The sequence below is a fragment of the Semicossyphus pulcher genome, unplaced genomic scaffold (genome assembly GCF_022749685.1).
Source record: "Semicossyphus pulcher isolate SPU_LCO1_2020_fin unplaced genomic scaffold, fSemPul1.0.p SCAF_4, whole genome shotgun sequence".
Classification (NCBI taxonomy): Eukaryota; Metazoa; Chordata; class Actinopteri; order Labriformes; family Labridae; genus Semicossyphus; species Semicossyphus pulcher.
The window spans coordinates 7,745,129-7,766,027 of record NW_027211715.1 but is presented as its reverse complement, the minus strand read 5'-3'; the positions used below and the strand labels follow the sequence as shown (position 1 = coordinate 7,766,027).

Sequence of the window (20,899 nt, the reverse complement as noted above, 5' to 3'; positions counted from 1 at the left end):
CTGTTGCACCGGTCAGGAACCCGGGGTTCAAGACTTACTGGTTCAGCATTCCCCAGTGGTTCCTGTATTGAGAGAGGACAGAGGAGAAATTGGAGGAAAGGGGTTAGGCAGGCTTAAACAGTATAGGTATGCACAGGTGGAAGAGAAAAATTAAAAAATGTGGAACGTTTGAATGAAATGTTGATGCATTTGAAATCCAGGTGACGACATGGCATACAGGAAGGTGTGCGACGCCCAGGCTGGACCTTTGGTCGGTGAGGTTCTGCACTGCTCTGGAGGTTTGGATCTTGACTGGGACCTGGAGAAGGAGGAGCTACAGGAAGCAGGACCCAGCATGGACCGCATGCAGATGCAACACGTAGACTGCCAGAGATCTGGTAGGGTTTTCTTTAAGTTGTTTCTATAACACTCAGTGGGGTTAAGAAATCCACTTAAAGATATATATTTTTAGACCAATTTGGTGATAAAGATTAATGAAATGCCCCCACCTATAATTTCGACACAGTGACCGGCAGATCCCACATTTTTGCTTCACTATAATTGGCCCATCAACCAAACACTATTAATACGCCGTATAGCATTGCTGTCTAATCCAAAATCCTTTGTGAACAACTAAATGTGACGTTTTACAGCTCATATTGCCATGAATGCATATTGTAGTGTCTCATGTAATGTAGCTGATCTCATTTAAAGCAATATGATGCGTATATAAAGAGATTATTATTTTGCTCTTCTAACAGGACAATTGGAAGTCGTATTAAATGAAAATGAATACTGTCTGATTGATTTGAGGACAGTTAACATGATGAGTTTGTGAATAATTCATAAAACATTTCCTCCCATTAATTAGATCCCACAGCTCATCACTCTCACACAAAATACAGTTTGGGGAGTAAAAAACATTAAAATAAGCTTGGTAACAATGTTGAATCTCATTTACATTTTGTACTTCTGTGCTATGACATGTCTTTGGTGATGTATTCTTAATGATAGCAATAATAAACACAGTCCAGTATTCTTACTATAATTGAACTTGAAGTTGGCAGGATTTTCCCAGCATGCCACAACACGTTTCTTTCTCATGCTTTTGATTATCTTGAAATGTGCTTTGGACAGAAAATGTTCAGAAACTCCTTCACATAATTTGAAACCTGTCACTGTGAGAAAAAAAAAACTGGATTTAATATGAGAAGTTTGCCACAGCCGGCAGCTGCAAAAGAGAGAAACTTCTTAAGTACCCCAAAGCTAGACTTGAGTTCCTCAGCTTTGAAGGACTCTGTTTTGAAACGTGCCTGGGGTTCTGTTTCAGCGGCAGCTTTCTATCCTCAGAAATGTCTCTCAAGCAAGTGGGCTGAACGTTTCCAAACTCCAAACCAAGCAATACATATTTATTCCATTTCCTGCCTAAAGTTTGTACCCCCCATTACAGTTGGAGTTTGGAATTAGTCAGTTGTAACCAGCTTTACTTTTCTCTGTGTTAAAAGTCCATTGGCTCAGTGTATTATTTCTATCGATGATGTATATAATAATATTAAGTTTGTCATCATTGTGATTTCAATATTACCCATAGAGTCACTTTGGAATCATCAGATTAAAAAGACTAAGCCTCAAATTCCAAAGGATCCGTCTCCAGCGTTCCGTGTGCAACCGCGACCTCCGGAGTTGATCGCACCCATTCAAGTCAAAGCATCCGATCATTTCAAAATAAAACATCATATACAGACTCCTGTTTTTTTTCTGTTTTCATAACAACAACACACTGAAATGTTGAAAAAAGAACACATTTAATTAAGTAGTGTACTCATCCATGGTAGAAGCACAGAAACCACAGCATTATCTCCAAATGAGCAGATAATCAACCTCGGAGGTACAAACTGAACTGTAGTTTGTGTGTTCCTCTGTTTAACATTGATGTTATCGCGTGATTTTGATTCCTTGTGATCTCGCTGCGGGGGCTCGCGCCTGTGACGGACCAGAACCGCAGCGCAGACGGAACGCGCTGGACACGGATTCTGTGGGATCCAGGCGTAAGACTGTATAGCCATATGAGACCCATCGGTGATGTGAGATAAATACCAACAGTGCCGTGCTCACATGTCCTTTATTACATTCCTAACAATCTCATTTTTCATAAATACTGTATGTTTACCATCATTATATTCATAAACATAATACAAAATTATTTTAAATGCCAGTGAATCACCATCAATGTCATTACAGGTCAAGCTATAATGAACAGAAGTGTCAGAAGTGAAAATCATGGCCTTCCAATCAGTAGTTGATGAGACAAAAGTCATCCTCATTTTGCCAAGAGAAAAGTCAAGTGTGGGTGTGTTTGACAATCTGACCTTGTACACTCAGAACCCACTTGGTTAGATACCAAAAGGGATGTGTCGTCTCAAATCTAACATTAACATCTTACTTACCCGACATAAGGATTGCAACATATGATTGCTTTTTCCTCCTCTGCTGTTTAATGTGGAATTGTATCCAGGCACAGCATTATCACTGACATTTGACCACAATAAGCACCCGCCAAAATATCTGTTGGCTTGTTTCCACACGACTTCAATTTAGTTTTATTAAACGGAATAAATACGTACCTGCTGTTACTTTAAGTATCTTGCGTTTTTCGCCTTATTTTAAAACATGTGGCAATTATGCTGCCATCTGCGCCTATTCCCCTTTGTAGCCATGTAGCCTCTTTTTGTTGTTTTACCCACAACATAATCTGAGGTCAATAGAACCACAACATAATGGATGTTTTATTTTTTTCAATAATAGTGTTTTTCTTTTTTCTTCTCACTGCTATCTCTCTCAGGGTGTTCAGATCCTGGCCCTGATCCTGACCCTGAGCTGATGGAACCCATCCAGCAGTCTGTCTCAGTTTCACCCCATGGACGATTTGAGCGTCTCCAGGAAGATCCAAACTACATCTCCCACTTCACCAGGGCCCCGGGCCATAAGGGCCAACGACGACTCCACTGCTTCCTGCTCAGGTAAGTGGAGGACTGCTGAAGTAGCCTCACCAATTCCCTGGTTAAGATAGACCATGTTTACACCGGACAATAACAAGGATTTACACTTTAAGGAAAATTACAAGGACCCAAAATAATTCAACGGAGTGAGGAAAGTTTAATTATGAATTAAAGGGCTGATATGAAGTTTTTGTCCCTGTTTAAACTGTCACCACTTGATTTGGGCTCTAATTTTCCATTTCTCTACTTTTCATCTGTCACCTTGTATTGGCTTTTAGATGCCAGTATAAAACATCAAGTACACAAAAAAAGAATACCAAACACGAATATTGCTCCTGGAGTGTCTTTTAACCTTTATATCAAGGACAAGCTAGTGGAAACAGTTAATTTTAGTCAACTCAAAAGCCAAGAGAAGCATTATTTTGGTCAACTCTGATACACCTCCAAATGTAGGAGTGTTTAGATGGCCTCATAACATTGTAGCCATACCACCCACAGCCTAACTCTGATTCTATTACTCCCGGTTCAACTCCTGCAGAGTCTCAGGAGAAATCTCTTTTAGCCAGAGAGCCTCTACATCGAGGGTCGGAAAACTAGTCACTGCGAAAACAGAGATTGGCCTGATCCTTGGCTTTATTTCTGCTATTCTGTATAATATTCTCTGTCCCCTGAATTACAAAAAAGACATGTAGTGAATAATGGTTTTGATTAGCTATATGATAGCCAGAGCCAGGCCTTTACTATTAACTCGTTCGCAAGGTATCAAATACTGCTGCTTTGCCAAGGCTCTTGGTGGTACATACAGATGCACTAAGTGCCCCTCAGCTTCTGCATAAGCTGAAAATGGCTCTCAACTAAGACCTTGGTCATCTGTATGAGATGCAAAAGAATACCTTGTGCATCAGAATGAGTCAAAGTCTGAGGGCTGTGCCATAACATCAGCAGCAGTTTATAAGAATCCACATGGTTTTTTATTAAGGTATGTGCCTTTTTTCAGATATAAATGGAACTGGAAGTAGAATGGAGTCTTAGCCTTTGACCCCTCACTTCTGCAACTACATATCATCTACCCTGACACAAGTGCTTGATTGTGCCTGATCTCATCTCATCCAGCCAGTATATATTTCTATTATCCCTTTCATTGCCATTGAAGGAATTTACCAGATAAAAAGTGTGGCGTGAATACCCCAAGAACATTCCCAGAGACCCGTTCCAATTGACACAGCACCTGCCAGGACGGAAAGGTTGCATGTTATCTAGATAAGCACCACTGCAGGGTGCTTGAAGTCAAGGTAGTAATGTTGCCCTTCGGCTCTGAACCATGAGCAACAACACTGAATCAGCTGCTATTAAAAGGTAATAGCAGCTCGAATGTCTAACTGCAAATCAAGGATAAGCACCTTTTGAGGTGCTAGAAGTACCTGAAGGACTCTACTTATCAGTGTTTCTCCACTTCAACAGGAAAAATATATCTCTAGGAAATCTACTGTTTAAATTTTCTCCAGGGCAAGTTCATTTTTGACTTTCAAAACAGTTTAGATGAAAAAAAATCTATACTCAGTGTCCACTTTTTGGCTTTTCCCAGAATGTCTTACAGCTTATAGGAAACAAACTTCATCAACTATACAGTGAAATGTTCAAACAGCTATTGGACATATGCTGTGCCCGAAACCGCATACTAACATACTGCCTACTACATACTCAAACAGTATGTACTGCATACCGCCTACTAACCTGACTATTAGGATGCCGTTGGCATCATACTCAGAGCCGTCTTCTCCGTATCATGTGACTTAATCGTTTACGTATGTCTGGTCTGATCTCCGGTCCATCTCCGCCATAGTAGAAGCTGAATAGCCATAATGCATTTTGGGGCGGTTGAGTACAACCAGTGAGCTCCCGTCTCATACTCAAATATCCGGGCCGATCTAGTAAACATCCGGGCATTTCTCGCATACACAAAATTGCATACTATGAGATGGGAACGCATGACATACTAAATTTTACATCACGGTTAGTATGATTAGTATGATAGTATGATAGTATGCGGTTTCGGACACACCGATAATCTCTTGATTCATCCTGACCTCTCCGTCATTCTTCATAGGTACTTCCTGGCAGGGGTGGGGCTTTTCGTCCTTGGTCTCCTGATTGGCTGGTTCGCCCACACACCGACCGTCAAACCACCTGTTCCTCTGTCAGACAGCTCAGACCTGCTGGAGGAGCTATTGAGAGGAATCAAGGCCGACAAGATAGATGCTCTTCAGAGGTAAGCTCCCAACTTTTGATAATAAAAATACCAAATTTTTTCGTGCAAGAATCATGCTTTTGTTGTGGACACAAAGTAGAAACAAAGGCGGTAATCGGTGACACTGTGCAGATGCACTCATTCGAAAAGCCCTCAACTCACGCTGGCTCAGAGAGGGGCACTCAGTGGTTGCAAAAACTTGTTGAACTATAAACACAGGCAAATAACTGAAAAGGTTTTTAATATAATAACTGTAATAACATGGATGCTTGTGCAAAGCAAACGATCTGCTCTCTTTATTGTTGCTGTGTTGATGCTTCTGATGGCAGAGAGCGAACAGAATAAGAGTGGTTGTGTTTGTTATACTTGTTCAAAAAGCATAAATCAAAAGATTGAGGAGCTTCAGCAGGTTAAATGTGCTGATTGTTTTCTTGGACGACAGTAGTTGTTTTGCAGTATAATTTTGTCCTTTATATTTCAGAAGTAATAATTTGATAGTTATCTCAGTTATTTTTTCATCTTCAACTGAAGCTGTGCATTAGGTCATGCAGGACATGGAAGTTATAAGCCCCAGCTGTGATCAGCTGTCAGCCTGCTGATTGAATCAGTTTCTAATCAGTAACACAGCAATCACATCACAGCTTCTTACAACAAGGCGGCCCTTTTAAATGCAACTTCCTTCTCAGTCATCCCTGCTCCAACAATGCTCGACACACACCTCTGCTGCTGCCGCTGCTGCTGTTGCCGCCGCCACCGCCGCCGGCAATGCTTTGCCTCCACCACCCCAGCCTCCTCCTTTCTAGTCTAAAGCCTGTCTTGATCCTTGCTTGTGTTGTATTATCTCTCAGATGTACATCCTTATGCTTTTGACAAAATTACATTGTAAAATTTTAACATTGCAAGCTGTACACCCAAGGGGGATTTTGCTTTGCGCTCCCTGGAAATCTGTAGCATGCTGCTCGGCTAGCAACCAATGGCTAGTGGAGCCATCAGCACCAAACATCACTGTATTTCCGTTTGGCAATCAATGGTTAAATCTATGACGAGAGTGTTCCTGACTGAACTATAATTTGATAGATTCCTGCTGGCATGAGGTTGACTCATAATGGTGTTGTATTCATCAGTGGGGCTGTGGAGAGGGCCTTACCTGGAATGTACATTATATTGTCTACACCCTTCAGACTCTTTTGTGGCCATGTGAATAAAGGCAGTTGTCTCTGAGAAGCCAAGGTGGGAGTAGCATGACTAATAGCAGCAGAACTGTTTCAGGAGAAAACGCGGTAGCTCTTTGAGTATGGTTGGGACACCCACCTTGACACCTTAAGATTGCTGTTGCATGCTGTCTCCTACCAACAATCCTTTTAGAAGACAATGAAAAACAGCCTGTGGTTTGAGTTTTGTTTTGTGGACTTGTTCAAGGTGAGAAAGTGGTGAATCACGAAGGCACTAACAGGAGAACAAAATGTAAGGAGTTGTTGGAAAAGCAAATAAATGTTGTTGTGCTGTTGAGTGGACGGTCAAAATAGGTGACGGAGGGGTAGAAAAACAGACAACCTTAACCAGCAGTCTGATGTGTTGCCTTTTAGTCCGGGCTTGATCTATTTTGTCCAAAGAGAAAGGGAAGACTCAGAGATAGTGTCGAGAAAGTGAAAATAGGAGATATTTCCCCTACCAGGTAGCACTGATACAAACCTTTGTCAACCCAAACGCTGCCTCCTCCGAGCCAAAGGATCATGGTATGCCAGGGTGTATGTGTCTCTGTGCGATAACTGGCTTTGGCACTGAACTGAGACAATCATGTCACCGTGGTTTCCCTCTCTGAGTGTTCCATGCTTTTCATTATTTACTTTCTCACATTTATATTTCAGGTTGCCAAAAACATCCCACCCATCCATAACCTCCAAAGACCCACGCATACTACATCTCAGCTGTGTGGGACAATGAACAAGACAGTCATTAATGAAATCAAATGGTTATTTTTACCACCCACTAGTCTTCTGTTTAGTGGTATGTCATTTCTATGATTTATTTATCTGTGGCCTCTTGTCTGCTCTGTGTCTTTCAGAGACCAACATGAGCTGTAACGCTGATAGTTAACACCCACGCTATCTTTAACCTTTGACCTGTTGTGGTCTGTAGTTGACCTTCACTGTATAATAACACACACAAAGTAGAGGATTAAATTAGCTGATTAGAGAGAAGATCCAAGTCAAGCAGGAATATGAGGTCATGTTGTGGTTTATGAACTGTCGATGACATTGTGTTATGGGATTGACAGTTTTCTTTGACCCAAAGAGCAGAACAAGAACTCAGTATTTCAATTGAAGAGGTTTAATGAAGGGGTGGGAAGTAGGCAGGGAACACGGGAGTAACACAGGGAAAAGGAGCAAACTTGCAGCCCAGGCCCAGGCCATGACACATTATTGCTTTTGTACGATAAAGCAGTTAAACACTGCATTTTCACTCAAAAGATTATCTAATTTCATAAGATATTAGAATTAACAAATCCAGTTTTTTATTTTTTATTGTATTAAATGCATTTTTTTTAGGACTAGTGATTTGCAGTTGTAATGCTTGACTGTGGCTTTCATACTGGTAGCTCAGTTCATTTGGACTGAGCCAAAGCTCACAGCAAACCAATTTAAATGTCTTCTGTAATAAGAGAATCTCTTATCATGTCATGATTTATAAACATGATTCCTAGATTACCAAAAGGAATATCTTGTAAGAGGCTTATTGTATGACATCTGCCACAGATGGTGCAGAAATAGAGCGACTTAGTTTTGTTTCACTCCTGAATTCATATGTTGTCAAAAACAAATGAACAAAATGACCCCGGATGCATTTCTCTGGTCAGTTTAGATCGCTGTGGCAGGCTTTGAAAGCTGTCAATTGAACCCTTTAGTGGACTTAACAGCCAGTCTGAGACTATGTTAAACCACTCTGGTGCACGTTGTTGAAAGCAGACTATAGAGTTTACAGGCTGTATACTGTACAGCCATAAGATTATGACCACCTACATAATATTGTGTAGGTCCCCCTTTTGCCACCAAAACAGCCCTGACCCGTCAAGGCATGAACTCCACTAGACCTCTGAACATGTGCTGGGGTATCTGGTACCAAGACGTTAGATCCTTTAAGTCCTGTAAATTGCGAGGTGGGGCCTCCGTGGATCAGACTTGTTTCTGCAGCACATCCCAGAGATGCTCGATTGGATTGAGAATTTAGAGTCCATGTCAAAACCTTGAACTCGTTGTCATGTTCCACAAACCAATCCTGAACCATTTCTGCAGTGTGGCAGGGCGCATTATCCTGCTGAAAGAGGCAACTGCCATAACGGAATGCTGTTTCCATGAAGGGGTGTACTTGGTCTATAACAATGTTTAGGTAGGTGGTACGTTTCAAAGTAACATCCACATGAATCGCAGGACACGAGGTTCCCCAGCAGAACATTGCCCAAAGCATTACACCGCCTCCGTTGGCTTGCCTTCTTCCCATAGTGCATCCTGGTGCCATGTCTTTCCCAGGTAAGCGACCCACACGCATCCGGCTATCCACATGATGTAAAAGAATACATGATCAATCAGACCAGGCCACTGTCTTCCATCGCTCTGTGGTCCAGTTCTGATGCTCACGTGCCCATAGTAGACACTTTCTGTGGTGGACAGAGGTCAGCATGGGCACCCTGACCGGTCTGCGGCTACGCAGCCCCATAGCAACAAACTGTGATGCTCTGTGTGTTCTGCCACTTTTCTATCAGAACCAGCATTAACCTTTTCAGCAGTTTGAGCTACAGTAGCTCTTCTGTTGGATCGGACCACACAGGTCATCCTCCGCTCACCACATGCATCAATGACCCTTGGCAGCGCATGACCCTGTTGCTGGTTCACCGGTTTTCTTTTCTTGGACCGTTTTTGGTAGGTCCTGACCTCTGCAGACCGGAAACACCCCACAAGAGCTGCAGTTTTGGAGATGCTCTGACCCAGTTGTCTAGCCATCACAATTTGGCCCTTGTCAAAGTCGCTCACATCCTTACGCTTTTTATCCATTTTTCCTGCTACCAACACATCAACTTTGAGGACAAAATGTTCACTTGCTGCCTAACATATCCCACCCACTGACAGATGCCATTGTAACGAGATAATCAATCATATTGACGTCACCTGTCAGCGGTCATAATGCTGATCAGAATATATTGCAACACATATACACAAATGTAATTCATTTGTACCGTTAGTGTGTTTGACCATGATCTCACAGTATCCTTCTGTAATACTGCTGAACAACATGTCTGCTTTAATATATATAATTATTTAATTGTTTGCCTCTTTGTTACACTAGAGAAAATATGTACATAAAAGAAGCATTTCCTCACAGTCTGACTTGCAGTTAGATAGTGGAATTTGACATTTTCTATGTGGGTCCATGTTATGCTAATCAAGCAGGATAATCAGTGAGTTAATTCCAGGTCTATATAACTTCCTGTCTTTATCTCAAAATCAGTGTAATGGGTGCTGTTTTGGCTTAGCAGTTTAATCAGCAACCATATCCAAAGGCTATAGTCCTCAATGGGACGGCCCCGGGTTCAACTCCCGCCCTCGGCCCTTTGCCGCGTGTCATACCCACTCTCTCTTCCCCTGTTTCCGGCTCCACTGTCCTCTCTTCAAATAAAGGCATTAAAAAAAGCCAAAATCAATGACCAACAGCACTCAAACAAAAAAAGCAACAATTGTAACCCTTTTCCCCCCTTCGTCTAAAAAACGGCTCTGCTTTATATTCACATTATAGACAGGGGTCCACTTGAAAGTTCAGGCAAACTCTTGCTGTTCTTTTTAAATGTTATTCTTACCACTTTTCACATTTTTCACCATACCTTGACTTCACATTTAAATTAAAAACACGTCCTCGGAAAATTAAAGGAAAACACCCTTTTCGCCGTATCATTATGACTGTTTTTAAGAAAATGACCCTGAAATAAAAATGTAATCATGATGTTCAAAAATAAAAGTAGGGAATGGTTTTACTTCTATGCATTCTATTCTATTCTCTAGGTTGGCAAGTATGCAATAAACAAAGCATAATTTATTTTCAGTCACTAGTCATCATGGTGTGTTTACATTTGTGGGAGTTATTGAAGACAATCATTTTATGCAGGGACTTCTGCCATAGCTTAAGGGTTTAGTGAGTGGATGCTCATGGACAAATTCTGCCAGACACTCTTAATGTGGGTTGGCTCCTTCTTCCAGCCAACAACACATGTTCCTCTGTAGGTTTTACCTTGCATTGATAATACTTTTTTCAGGAGACACAGAAATAAAGCTGCCTGGGTTACTTTGCATTAAATCAGAGAGAAAAGAAGCAAAAGAGAGAGTGGCAGACAAAGCGAAAGAGACACATAAAAGGAGCTGTAAAGACATAGAAAAGGCTCAGAGACAAAAAGAGAGACTTAGGACTGGGAGCAGATTTTAACAGCTTTGCTTGACTGTACAGGGAAATATCTCCGTATGGATGAATTGCTGTCTGGATTTTTTAAACATTATTGATTAAAAGATTGTTATCTGCCTGGGTAGCTCCATACTCGACAAATATCAATCACCATGTGAATTATTTGGAATAGAGCGACTGTCTTAAGCTTGGATAGATGACTTGTTTTATTATTATATATTTGCCGCTCTTCCTTGTTACTCAGCCAAAGGGCCTCCAATGTTTGTATTCCCTTAATAGGGGTGTCAAGGAGAAACATAGCAGACTTTGATTTTACAGGCTCGAAACTTTATGCATCCAATTCTCTTTCAATTTACACTTCAAAGAGGCGTGTGAGCATGCACGGCTACTTGGAGAGAAACTGGATTAAGTTCAAATCCCGAAAAGATAGTCTCTGCTAGTGTCTTGGCCTGTCTAATACTTATCTCTCCAGCTAATTACACTGCAGTAATACATTCACTCTCAAAGCTCTAAAGGAGTGCATCAGAGCTTTTTGTTTGTCTGCATAGAGTCCAAAACAAATGCACTTAGGTTTTCCGTGTTTTTAAGGTGGATTCCTTGTAACCCTCTGTTACTGATTCAGGCTGGATGGTATCTTGTGGTGACAAATTTTTATAGCTGATATGGCTTTATCTGGATGATGTATACAGTATCTTGTGCTACCACAGGGGCAACTCGCAACATGAGTCCCCATATTGTTACACTTTGAGTCTCACTACTGTGTATTCCTCTTAGTTCCTTGAGTTTTCTGTAAAGATGATGAAGTACTGTCTTGAGCTACAAAAGAAGTACTTGGTTGACCTCCCCTGACAAAAGCAAAACCTAAATATGAGCTTAAGAAAAAGCTTACTTCTTCAGTTTTTTGTGTATGTAGAGTGGCATTTTTTCCTCAATAATATCTGATGACTGTAGTTGTTGCATTGGTTTCACAATTTTAAATTGAGCTGCCACTTCCAGTTTGTTTCCCCCAAACAAATCAATTTAAGCTTGAACATAGGAAATTGAAGATTTTTGAAAACTGCTACATCAGGAAAAACAACGGAGTGGTCATTACAATTCCTTTCTTAAGCCAACTTTGTCTTTCTAAAAGAAACTAAACTCTTTTTTGTGTCATAACTGAAATTGGTTTAGCTTGAATCCTTACTGTTTAACATCCTGCCCAAACATACTCCTAAAGGAAATACAATGTATGTATACATACTTGTTAGCATGCATTACATGACTTCCACTAAGTCTAATCAAAGACCAAATTGCTACAATGTGGCATTTAGCATACAGTTTGGTTTGTGTTCACACGGCAGCTTTTACCAGCGGACCAAAAGTTTTGATGCGCGAGGAAACTGCTTTCTCATTGGTCAGAAATTTTAATTGGGCAAACTCCCTGGGGTGCTGGTGTAGCTCAGTTGGTAGAGCAGGCGCCCCATATACAGAGGCTACATTCCTCGTCCCACTGATCACAGGTCCAACTCCCGATTTGCCGATCATTTGGTGCATGCCATCCCCCACTCTCTTCTCCCAACATTTCCTGTCAATCTTCAGCTGTCCTATCAATTAAAGGCAAAAAAAGTGTCAGCACCCATTAACAACCCACAATGCACAGTGTTTTGGTTTGCTTCCTGTATTTGGTCCTACTTTAAGTCAGTTTGTGTTCTCACCTGAATCGAATGGGACTGTGGTTCGTTTGTGAACGGACCGAGTCACGCCTTTTCTAGCGGACCAAGGTCCGATAGTTTGGTCCGCACCAGAGCTTGAATGTGTGTTCTTACCTGTCCAAACAAACTCCAAAAAAGTCCGGACCAAAGCTGTCAGGTGTGAAAGCACCCTAAGACTCTGTGACTACTTTGTTTTAAAACCAGAACAATATGGGGATGTCGTACCACTTCATTAAAACCCAGAACCCCATGCAAATCTGCTGGTCTATCTTTTAAGTTTATTTGTACATGAAAAGGTGATGAGTATAGAATATATGAGTTTCAAGGCACAAGGAACGTTTATATGTATCTCTGCTTATTTGAAAATCCTCATTTATCTCTTACAATTCCATTAACATAGCTCAGTCTATATGCAACACCTGGGTTATTGTTTATCTAACAGCAAATATATGTGGTTTTATAACAAAACACTAACAAACACTTGGAGAGTCTTTTGTTACAGTCTTTTATTTTGTTGGAAAAGGACATGGAAATGTAACTGATTCTTATTCTAAACAGATCTCCGAGGATTTGAAGTGTACAAAAAACCCCAGAATAAATAACCAAACATAGCTCACTCTGGAGCCTGAAGGTGGAAAACTATTTGTTCCACTTCAGCTTATGCTCTCCAGCTGATTAAACCACTAATTGACTTTGTCCAGTTTAAAGTGTAAAACTATAATTTATTCTGACATTTCAAAGACTTTCAGATGAGCTGAACTCTCCATGGAACTCAATGAACAAGAATGATTGCAGGAGTTTATGTGAAAGGAAGCCGAACAACCTGAAAATTGTGGAAAGAGAGCAACTGAAAGGGGCTGACTGTAGGATTCCTCGTTCACTGGCGTCATTTCTCGCTAAAGTCAGCGGAAGGTTTTATGTAGTTTGAGCTGCTTCAGACACTAATCACTGAGGTGGAGCTACGGTTAATTCTCACCCTGTGCTGATGACCTAATTTCTCACAGAGTCTTTAACACTCAAACAGCTAGTTTCCTCAGACAGTTCAGGTAACAGTCATGCGTGGCCTAGAAGTAATTATTTTTTCTAGTGGTTTTAAACCAGTTAACAGTAGCTGCCTCTGATATATGAGGGTCATATTATCACAATTGTGTTGGCAAATATAGCAGTGTTAAAGCCCCACAAGGTCTCCATTATGTACGGGACAATGTGACAAGGTGTACTAAGTTTGTATCCTTGAGTTTTAAAGACTGCTTCATTTCCTGCCTGCTGAGTCGTGGTTTTGGGTTCCTTTTGCCTTGAACTGTGACAGTATAGTGTGGTTGTAGTTATCAGTTTACCATAGATGACTCCAAATTAATTCATATGTGCTGTTTTGTGTCTGCTGGGTGTGAAAACAGGCAAGTTTTTGCTTGCAAAATAGCCATATGAATAGTAAAAGGTGTTAATAGCATAATGTTTTGCAATCTCTACGGTTCATTAAATATATAATTGGCTAAATTAAAAGGCAAATCTAATGCAGAGGGGGAAAGGGGAAAAAAAGCATTAAGACATAAACATTGTTTGTCTCCTTAAGCTATCACTCAATGCAAAACCATTGTCTTTGTTCATGCTGCAAGCTGCAAAGGTACAGGTCCAATGTGCTATTTGAAGTGTGGACCTGGAGATGGACCCAGTGTTATAGGGTGGATTTCATAATGTATGCATCTTTTACTCGTTGTAAAAGTGAAAACTAATAAACATAATAATTTTTAAAAAAAAGAGAGTGGCTCTGTAATACACTATGATATCAGGGTTGTGGGGTGTGGATAGATTAGTTTTTTCATGATGGTAAGCAAAACTCCATGCACGTGTACACTTCAAACAATAACAGGTCTAAGTAAGAATGAAATCTGTCCAAGCGAGAAGGGATTTCTTTTTAACTTGTATGTTGATGACAAAAAAAGACAAGAACTTTTTTTATTATAGATAGGGCTGTCAAAGTTAGCGCGATAATAACGTGTTAATGCACATTCTCTATATTTATTTTGTGATTAACGCATGCACGTTCTATTATGACCCTCCGCCCGCCGCGTACTTTGAGAGATTAGGAAGTGATGCAGCGGTAATGTAGCAAGCAGAAACAGTGAGGAGAAATGGATAAAGAAAAGGGTCTTTTAAATGGCAAGTTCAGTCTCAAAGCCCTGCTAGATGGTTCTCTGGACAAGACAAAAGTTATTTGTATTTACTGTCGATGTGAACGATGTGTCGATGAATTACCACCGGAGTATGTCGAATCTTAAATACCACTTGCTGGCCGACTCAATGACTTATTACTTAGGAGTGTTACGTTCAGGTCACTATGCCGTCTGGTGTTGCTTGTTGGGCTTCAGTTTGCCATGTTATGCTTTCAGCATATTTTTTGAGCATGCAGTACCTTTGCGGTTATTCTGTAGAATATTGTGGACAGTATTTGACATTGCTTTGAAATGTTGCAATAAAAATATCTCTTTAAGGTACATTTACAACAGGTAAAAAATGTGCGATTAATTTGCAATTAATCTTAAGTCTTAATCTTATTTTAGTTAACTATGGACAACCATGCGATTAATAGATTGACGACCCTAATATAATGGACAGAACTGTTTCTTAAAAATTGTAATGTAAATGTAACATCACTAGATCACTAGATGTTACATTTGACAAAACGTATCTTATTTTATCATGTGCTAATATCATACTGGTACTTTCTGGGGGTTAATTGATTGGTAAGGGAGATACGCACATAACCACCCAGCAACACTCCACAGGCTTTAATGAGAAGGCGCTCTAGAAAGAAGAGAATATGAAATAAAAATACAGGAAAAGGTGCTTTGTGACTAACACCTCCTGTGGATGTAAGCGCGTCTCCTGCAGATCAGCCTCTGAACATTGTCCCAACATGACCCATCAGTCAAAAGGTTTTAATCTATCTTCACATCAGTGCAGCTTATGTCACTGATTACGTCCTCTTCTCATTAAAGAAGTGTTCATCAGTGAAATCAGCTGCTTTAAAGAGACTGATTGGAATGACTCTGTGGCCATGAAGGCACAAGTACTTTGATACATCAGCTATTTGTGCAGGAATCACTATGAGCCTTCTTATATTCAAAGGCCTTTATTTATTGTGGTACTCCCTCTATGAAGCATACGTTATATATACAGTACTGTGCAAAAGTGTTATGCAGGTGTGAAACTAAACTAAATGACGAATGCTTTCAAAAATATAAATAATAATTGTTTATTTTTATCAATTTACAAAATGAATGATAAGTGAGCGAAAAGAAAATCTAAAACAAATCAATATTTGGTGTTACTACCCTTTGCTTTCAAACCAGCATCAGTTCTTATAGGTACACTTGCACAAAGTCAGGGATTTTCTAGGATTATAGTCAGGTGTATGATCAACCAATTATACCAAACAGGTGCTAATGATCATCAATTTCACATGTAGGTTGAAACACAGTCATTAACTGAAACAGAAACAGCTGTGTAGGAGGCTTAAAACTGGGTGAGGAACAGCCAAACTCTGCTACCAAGGTGAGGTTGTGGAAGACAGTTTCATGTCACAGGTCATACACCATGGCAAGTCTGAGCATAGCAACAAGACACAAGGTAGTTATACTGCATCAGCAAGGTCTCTCCCAGACAAAGATTTCAAAGCAGACTGGGGTTTCAAGATGTGCTGTTCAAGCTCTTTTAAAGAAGCATAAAGAAACAGGCAGCGTAGAGGATCGTAGACGCAGTGGTCGGCCAAGGAAACTTAGTGCAGCAGATGAAAAATACACCAAGCTTATTTCCCTTCGAAATCAGAAAATGTCCAGCAGTGCCATCAGCTCAGAAGTGGCAGAAACCAGTTGGACCCATAGCCATCTACTGTAGAAGTCCTGGAAGTGATGGTATGGCCCCCACAGAGCCCTGATCTCAACATCACCGAGTCTGTCTGGGATTACATGAAGAGACAGAAGGATTTGAGGAAGCCTACATCCACAGAAGGTCTGTGGTTAGTTCTTCAAGATGTTTGGAACAACCTACCAGTTGACTTCCTTAAAAAAAACTGTGTGCAAGTGTACCTAGAAGAATTGATGCTCTTTTGAAGGCAAAGGGTGGTCACACCAAATATTGATTTGATTTAGATTTCTCTTCTGTTCATTCACTGCATTTTGTTAATTGATGAAAATAAACTAACACTTCCGTTTTTGAAAGCATTCTTAGTTTACAGCATTTTTTCACACCTGCCTAAAACTTTTGCACAGAAAAAATGTTGCTTATTGGCTACAATCTGCCCACAGGATTTTACATACAGATTCTTCAGGGATAGTTGTGTTCAGTAGCCACACTCCATATTGAACTGCTACATATCGCACTTCCAAAGGGTTGAATAAGGATCTCCCAAACACAGTCTCAACAAGATATTGTATATAACGAGTCTCATATTGCAGGTTGGTTGCTTTAAATTGCGTTGCGTAGGTGTTGAATATATTTTTTCCACTCTCCTTGGGTCGATCTGACTGTTCCAGATTGAAACGAACTCCGCCTCTTACACAAACAGAAGTCTGTTTACAGGTGTTCTGGAGCACCAATGCATATGAAGAAATATTATTTAATGTTTTATTGCTCCAGTGGGAGCTGAGCACAGACTCCTCGTTTCTACGTGGGGCTAGCAGCTTGAGGCTACATTAGCTGCTACTAGCATAAAACATCCAAGCAAGGACCCAGGTCAAGGAACAAGAATGCATGGTAACAAATCCTGGCTTTATAGCCTTTACAGCTTGCGTTTGATGTGACACAGATGACAATAGACATCTGAAATTACGCTAAAGAATTAGCCTAACCCAAAACTACATTTTAGGTGTGCTAATCTTGATTTTCTGGACCAATACAATAACTGACCATAAAAATACAATTTAGATAGCCTATTCCCTTTTTGATTTCCTTTTATGTCTTACAATGCTGATCAATAAATGACTTGACTCAACAAGGTACAATATTGTGATGCAAAACACTAGTCATTTAACATAAATTAACCGTGACTTGCTATTACAACTTGAACCGTGCAGCTCTGCTCAAAAGAGGATTCAAGATTCTTTATTGTCACGTACTCTGTAACAATGTAACAAAATTACCAGTAATTAAATTCTTGGTACTCAGTGCCAACTCAGCTCAACTTCACAGTAGCAGCATAATACAAAATAAAATATAAAAAATAGCACAAGATATGTAGAAAAATAGAAATAGAACAAAAAAATAGAATAAAGACAGAATAAAGACTCTAGGTGCAAGGCTGCATTGTGATGGCTGTATGCAAGAAAGTCATTCGTGTTCTAAATTATTCAAGTGGCTAATGCGTGTCAGAATAATGCAATGGTTATGAAAATGATTGTTTGTTGAAACCTTCGTAATTTCCGGACACAACTGAGTCCCCGAGGGGAAATTCAATGTTTTTACTGTGTTATTACAAACATGGTACACGCACAAAGGCCCAAAATACAGATGTACAAACAGGACCCTATGGACATGCACTAATGGAGAAATGTCAGAATGAGGGGGCTGCATCTCCGAAATAGGATAATAAAGCTAAAGAGTAACAACTTATTTATAGGAACAATTTAGTACACATACACAAAGTAAACGCAAACCTCTGGGAAGTCGAGTGTTTCTTAAGTTTGTTGGGTTTTAGGCCCCCTCCCCTTAGGTGAGTTGGAGACATATTTTTCAAATGAGTCTTCTTTAAGTTATTATTTAAGGTCACTTTAAACATTAAGGTCAGCTTCTGCCTTTCTCTATTTTCGCTCTCTCCCCTGCTAGTTAAACTGCCTGCAACTGTTACTACTTAAAGGAACAGGATGCGGAGCATCCCAGACAGTTTATTAATGTAACAAATAGCATGTTTATATTTGCTAACAGTTACATTTATTGACTGTTTGGACTTGTCTTCCCTCTCTAAAATGGTGTTAACCCCAGTTACATGCAGCACTGTATGTTTTTACATGCATGCAGACTTGCATATTGCTGTATCCCTGTGCCTGGTATGTATGTGGTATATGGTCTTAAATCACAGCCCTTGTCCAAATAACACTGTGACGATATGACGGCTGTATCAATAACACTGTGTTTGATGTTCATATCAGCCTGTGTAATATAATGCTGGCTAGATGAATACAAATCCCAGACATAATAAGTAAGATAGCAGCAGCCAAACTTGAGACATTATGCAATCTGCAGAAGTTACATTTAAATTATTCTAATTTTCAATGTCCCAGTGTTTGGTGTTCAAATATAGAGGAGGAATATTTTTTCATGAGGATGATTTCTCTCTGATACAAAGCGACCGGGGGAGGGGAGAGAGGAGTCAGATACACGGAGAAGGGAATTAGAGAAACAAATGAAGATGGAAAGGGTAACCGGGCGTCAGGAAGTGAATACAAATAGAGAGAGGGAGAGAGAGAGAGAGGATGAGAGCATCTTAGGCCAGGATACACAAGCGCTGTGTTGATGCAGTGTAAACTGGCAGTGTTTGCTGCAACGGGGAGAGGAAGTGGTGAAGAGGATTATAAATTATGGGGTGGATTAAAAGTTTACTTGTACAAAGGACTCTTTCCAGTTGCATATGGAGACTCCATCCCATAAAAAAATGATTTTAAGTAGTTTCCAAGGGCAAGTGACAAAACAATCCAAATTCAAAGTCAATAATGAACTGTGTCTGTTTATATTTGTTGACAGTTTGAAACAGATATCATACTTATTGGATCCACATTTCACATGATCCAAACCTAAACAGTTCTGCCTAAGAGTCGTAGTGAAAGCAGCATGTCCATGTGATAATTCTAACTCCTATAGTATTACTTGGACTGGATCTGTGCACTAAGCCTTGAGTGAGTAACCCCTATGATCACACCATTTTCACAGGGTTGAGACCCTCTATGCCTTTTTCTAGCACGGCTTATGGAGCGACGCCTGCAAACTAGTTCAGGCAGGCAACTGGAGCTGCACTGACTTCACCTGACAAACACTTCCTCCAAACTTGGCGGTCTATTTAAGCTGCAAGACTTCCTTGCTTTGTCATTGCCACTGCTGCCCTGCACCAGTACTGCGCTCATATCAGCCCCACCACCACTTCAGCATCCACCTGCAGGCTCAGGCTAGTGGGGGTTAAGATCTCATCACTCCTCAAATGTCTGCATGTAAAATAAATCTGTGAGGAATGATGAGGTCGCAGCCTAGGCGCCAAACGCATGCTGCTGCAATAAACATTACAAACTATTACAAGCATGAGTTGTCTCACTGAAATACTTTATCTACCTTATTTATTTATATATTTTGTAGAAGCAGTACAGAAAGTAGTAGAAGTCGCCAACAGCTGTACTTGTGTTTCCACCACCCTCTGCAGTACTATTTGCATATTGCGTACAGCGCCATACAGGGGGGTCCGAGACCCCTTGATTGACACTTGAGACCCCTTGAAAGCCTCAAGAGCAAAATTTTTTGGGGAAAAATCTTTAAAAAATGTATTTTAAAAGCTTACTGTGTCCAGTATCTATTATTCAAATTGCAAAACATTTATTCACAGATATGAGTAGCTTGCAGAAAAATACGCGGTTGTTTCTGGTAAGGCCTTCCTCCAAGTGTGGCGCTGTTGCAAATGGTCCGCAATCCATGTGTAGTTTAGACAACCCAACGTTACCCCGTACAAACTTAAAGGTTGTTTAAGGTTTGTTTCTGCTTTGACTTAATGGTTACACTAGGTGAAAAAAAAAGTGAAAAAGTCAGGAAAATATGTCAAAGAGAAGACAGGGTTCATTACTTGCTAACTTTGGATTCACTTCTAAAAAGCGGAACCAGAATTACAATGTATCTGAGACCGGAGCTAACTCTGGTTCATCTGCAGCTACTACATGCACAAGGGAGTTGGGGGCTCTTTTCCTGCCCAGAACCAGGTCAGGTTGAGGTTGAGAGCTCCTCTCAGGAAGACGGAGGTGATGCGACGGCTGCTAGCATCAGTGATCACAGTGTTACCAGACCTGACTGACAGTTTCCAGCCCAATTACAACTCAAAACCAGCCCATTTCAATAAAAACCAGCCCAAATCCTAACCTTGCCAGAAACCTGTGTAAAACTCTAAAATCATTACACACGCAATAGAAAACAGATCATAAGCATACAAAGCTTCATATGAGCATCAAATAACCAAAGATAAAATGTTACCCAGAAAGAGTGCAGTTAGACAATCAAATACACAAATTGGTGTCATGGTGGTCTGCTGGCTGTCCTGGCGAAACCACAAAGTGATCAAACTGCCATGAAACGTGACACCAAAATCAACCTATTTGAAAACTATAGGATTATGGAATGAAACTGCCAAAATCAAATATCAATAAATGAATATGCACCAAAAATATTAAAATAAAAAATTATTCAGGCATTAATTAATTGATAAAATGTGACTTAAATTGATATTTCTGATTTAACAAATGTAAAAAGAAAATGTATGTCACATTGTCAATGATAATGATATCAAAGTA

The 20,899-nt window shown here is 40.3% G+C and overlaps 1 protein-coding gene across 1 annotated transcript in view; it reads left to right on the top strand.

The window, feature by feature from the left end:
* The first annotated feature begins 208 nt into the window (after positions 1-208).
* Positions 209-20,899, top strand: part of LOC138607860 (inactive N-acetylated-alpha-linked acidic dipeptidase-like protein 2) — a 328,674-nt gene continuing 307,983 nt past the window's right edge. The window contains exons 1-3 of the mRNA XM_069680514.1: positions 209-377; positions 2,822-2,999; positions 5,086-5,247. Of these exons, the coding sequence (XP_069536615.1) occupies positions 209-377; positions 2,822-2,999; positions 5,086-5,247 (509 nt within the window). The remainder of the gene's footprint in view (positions 378-2,821; positions 3,000-5,085; positions 5,248-20,899) is intronic.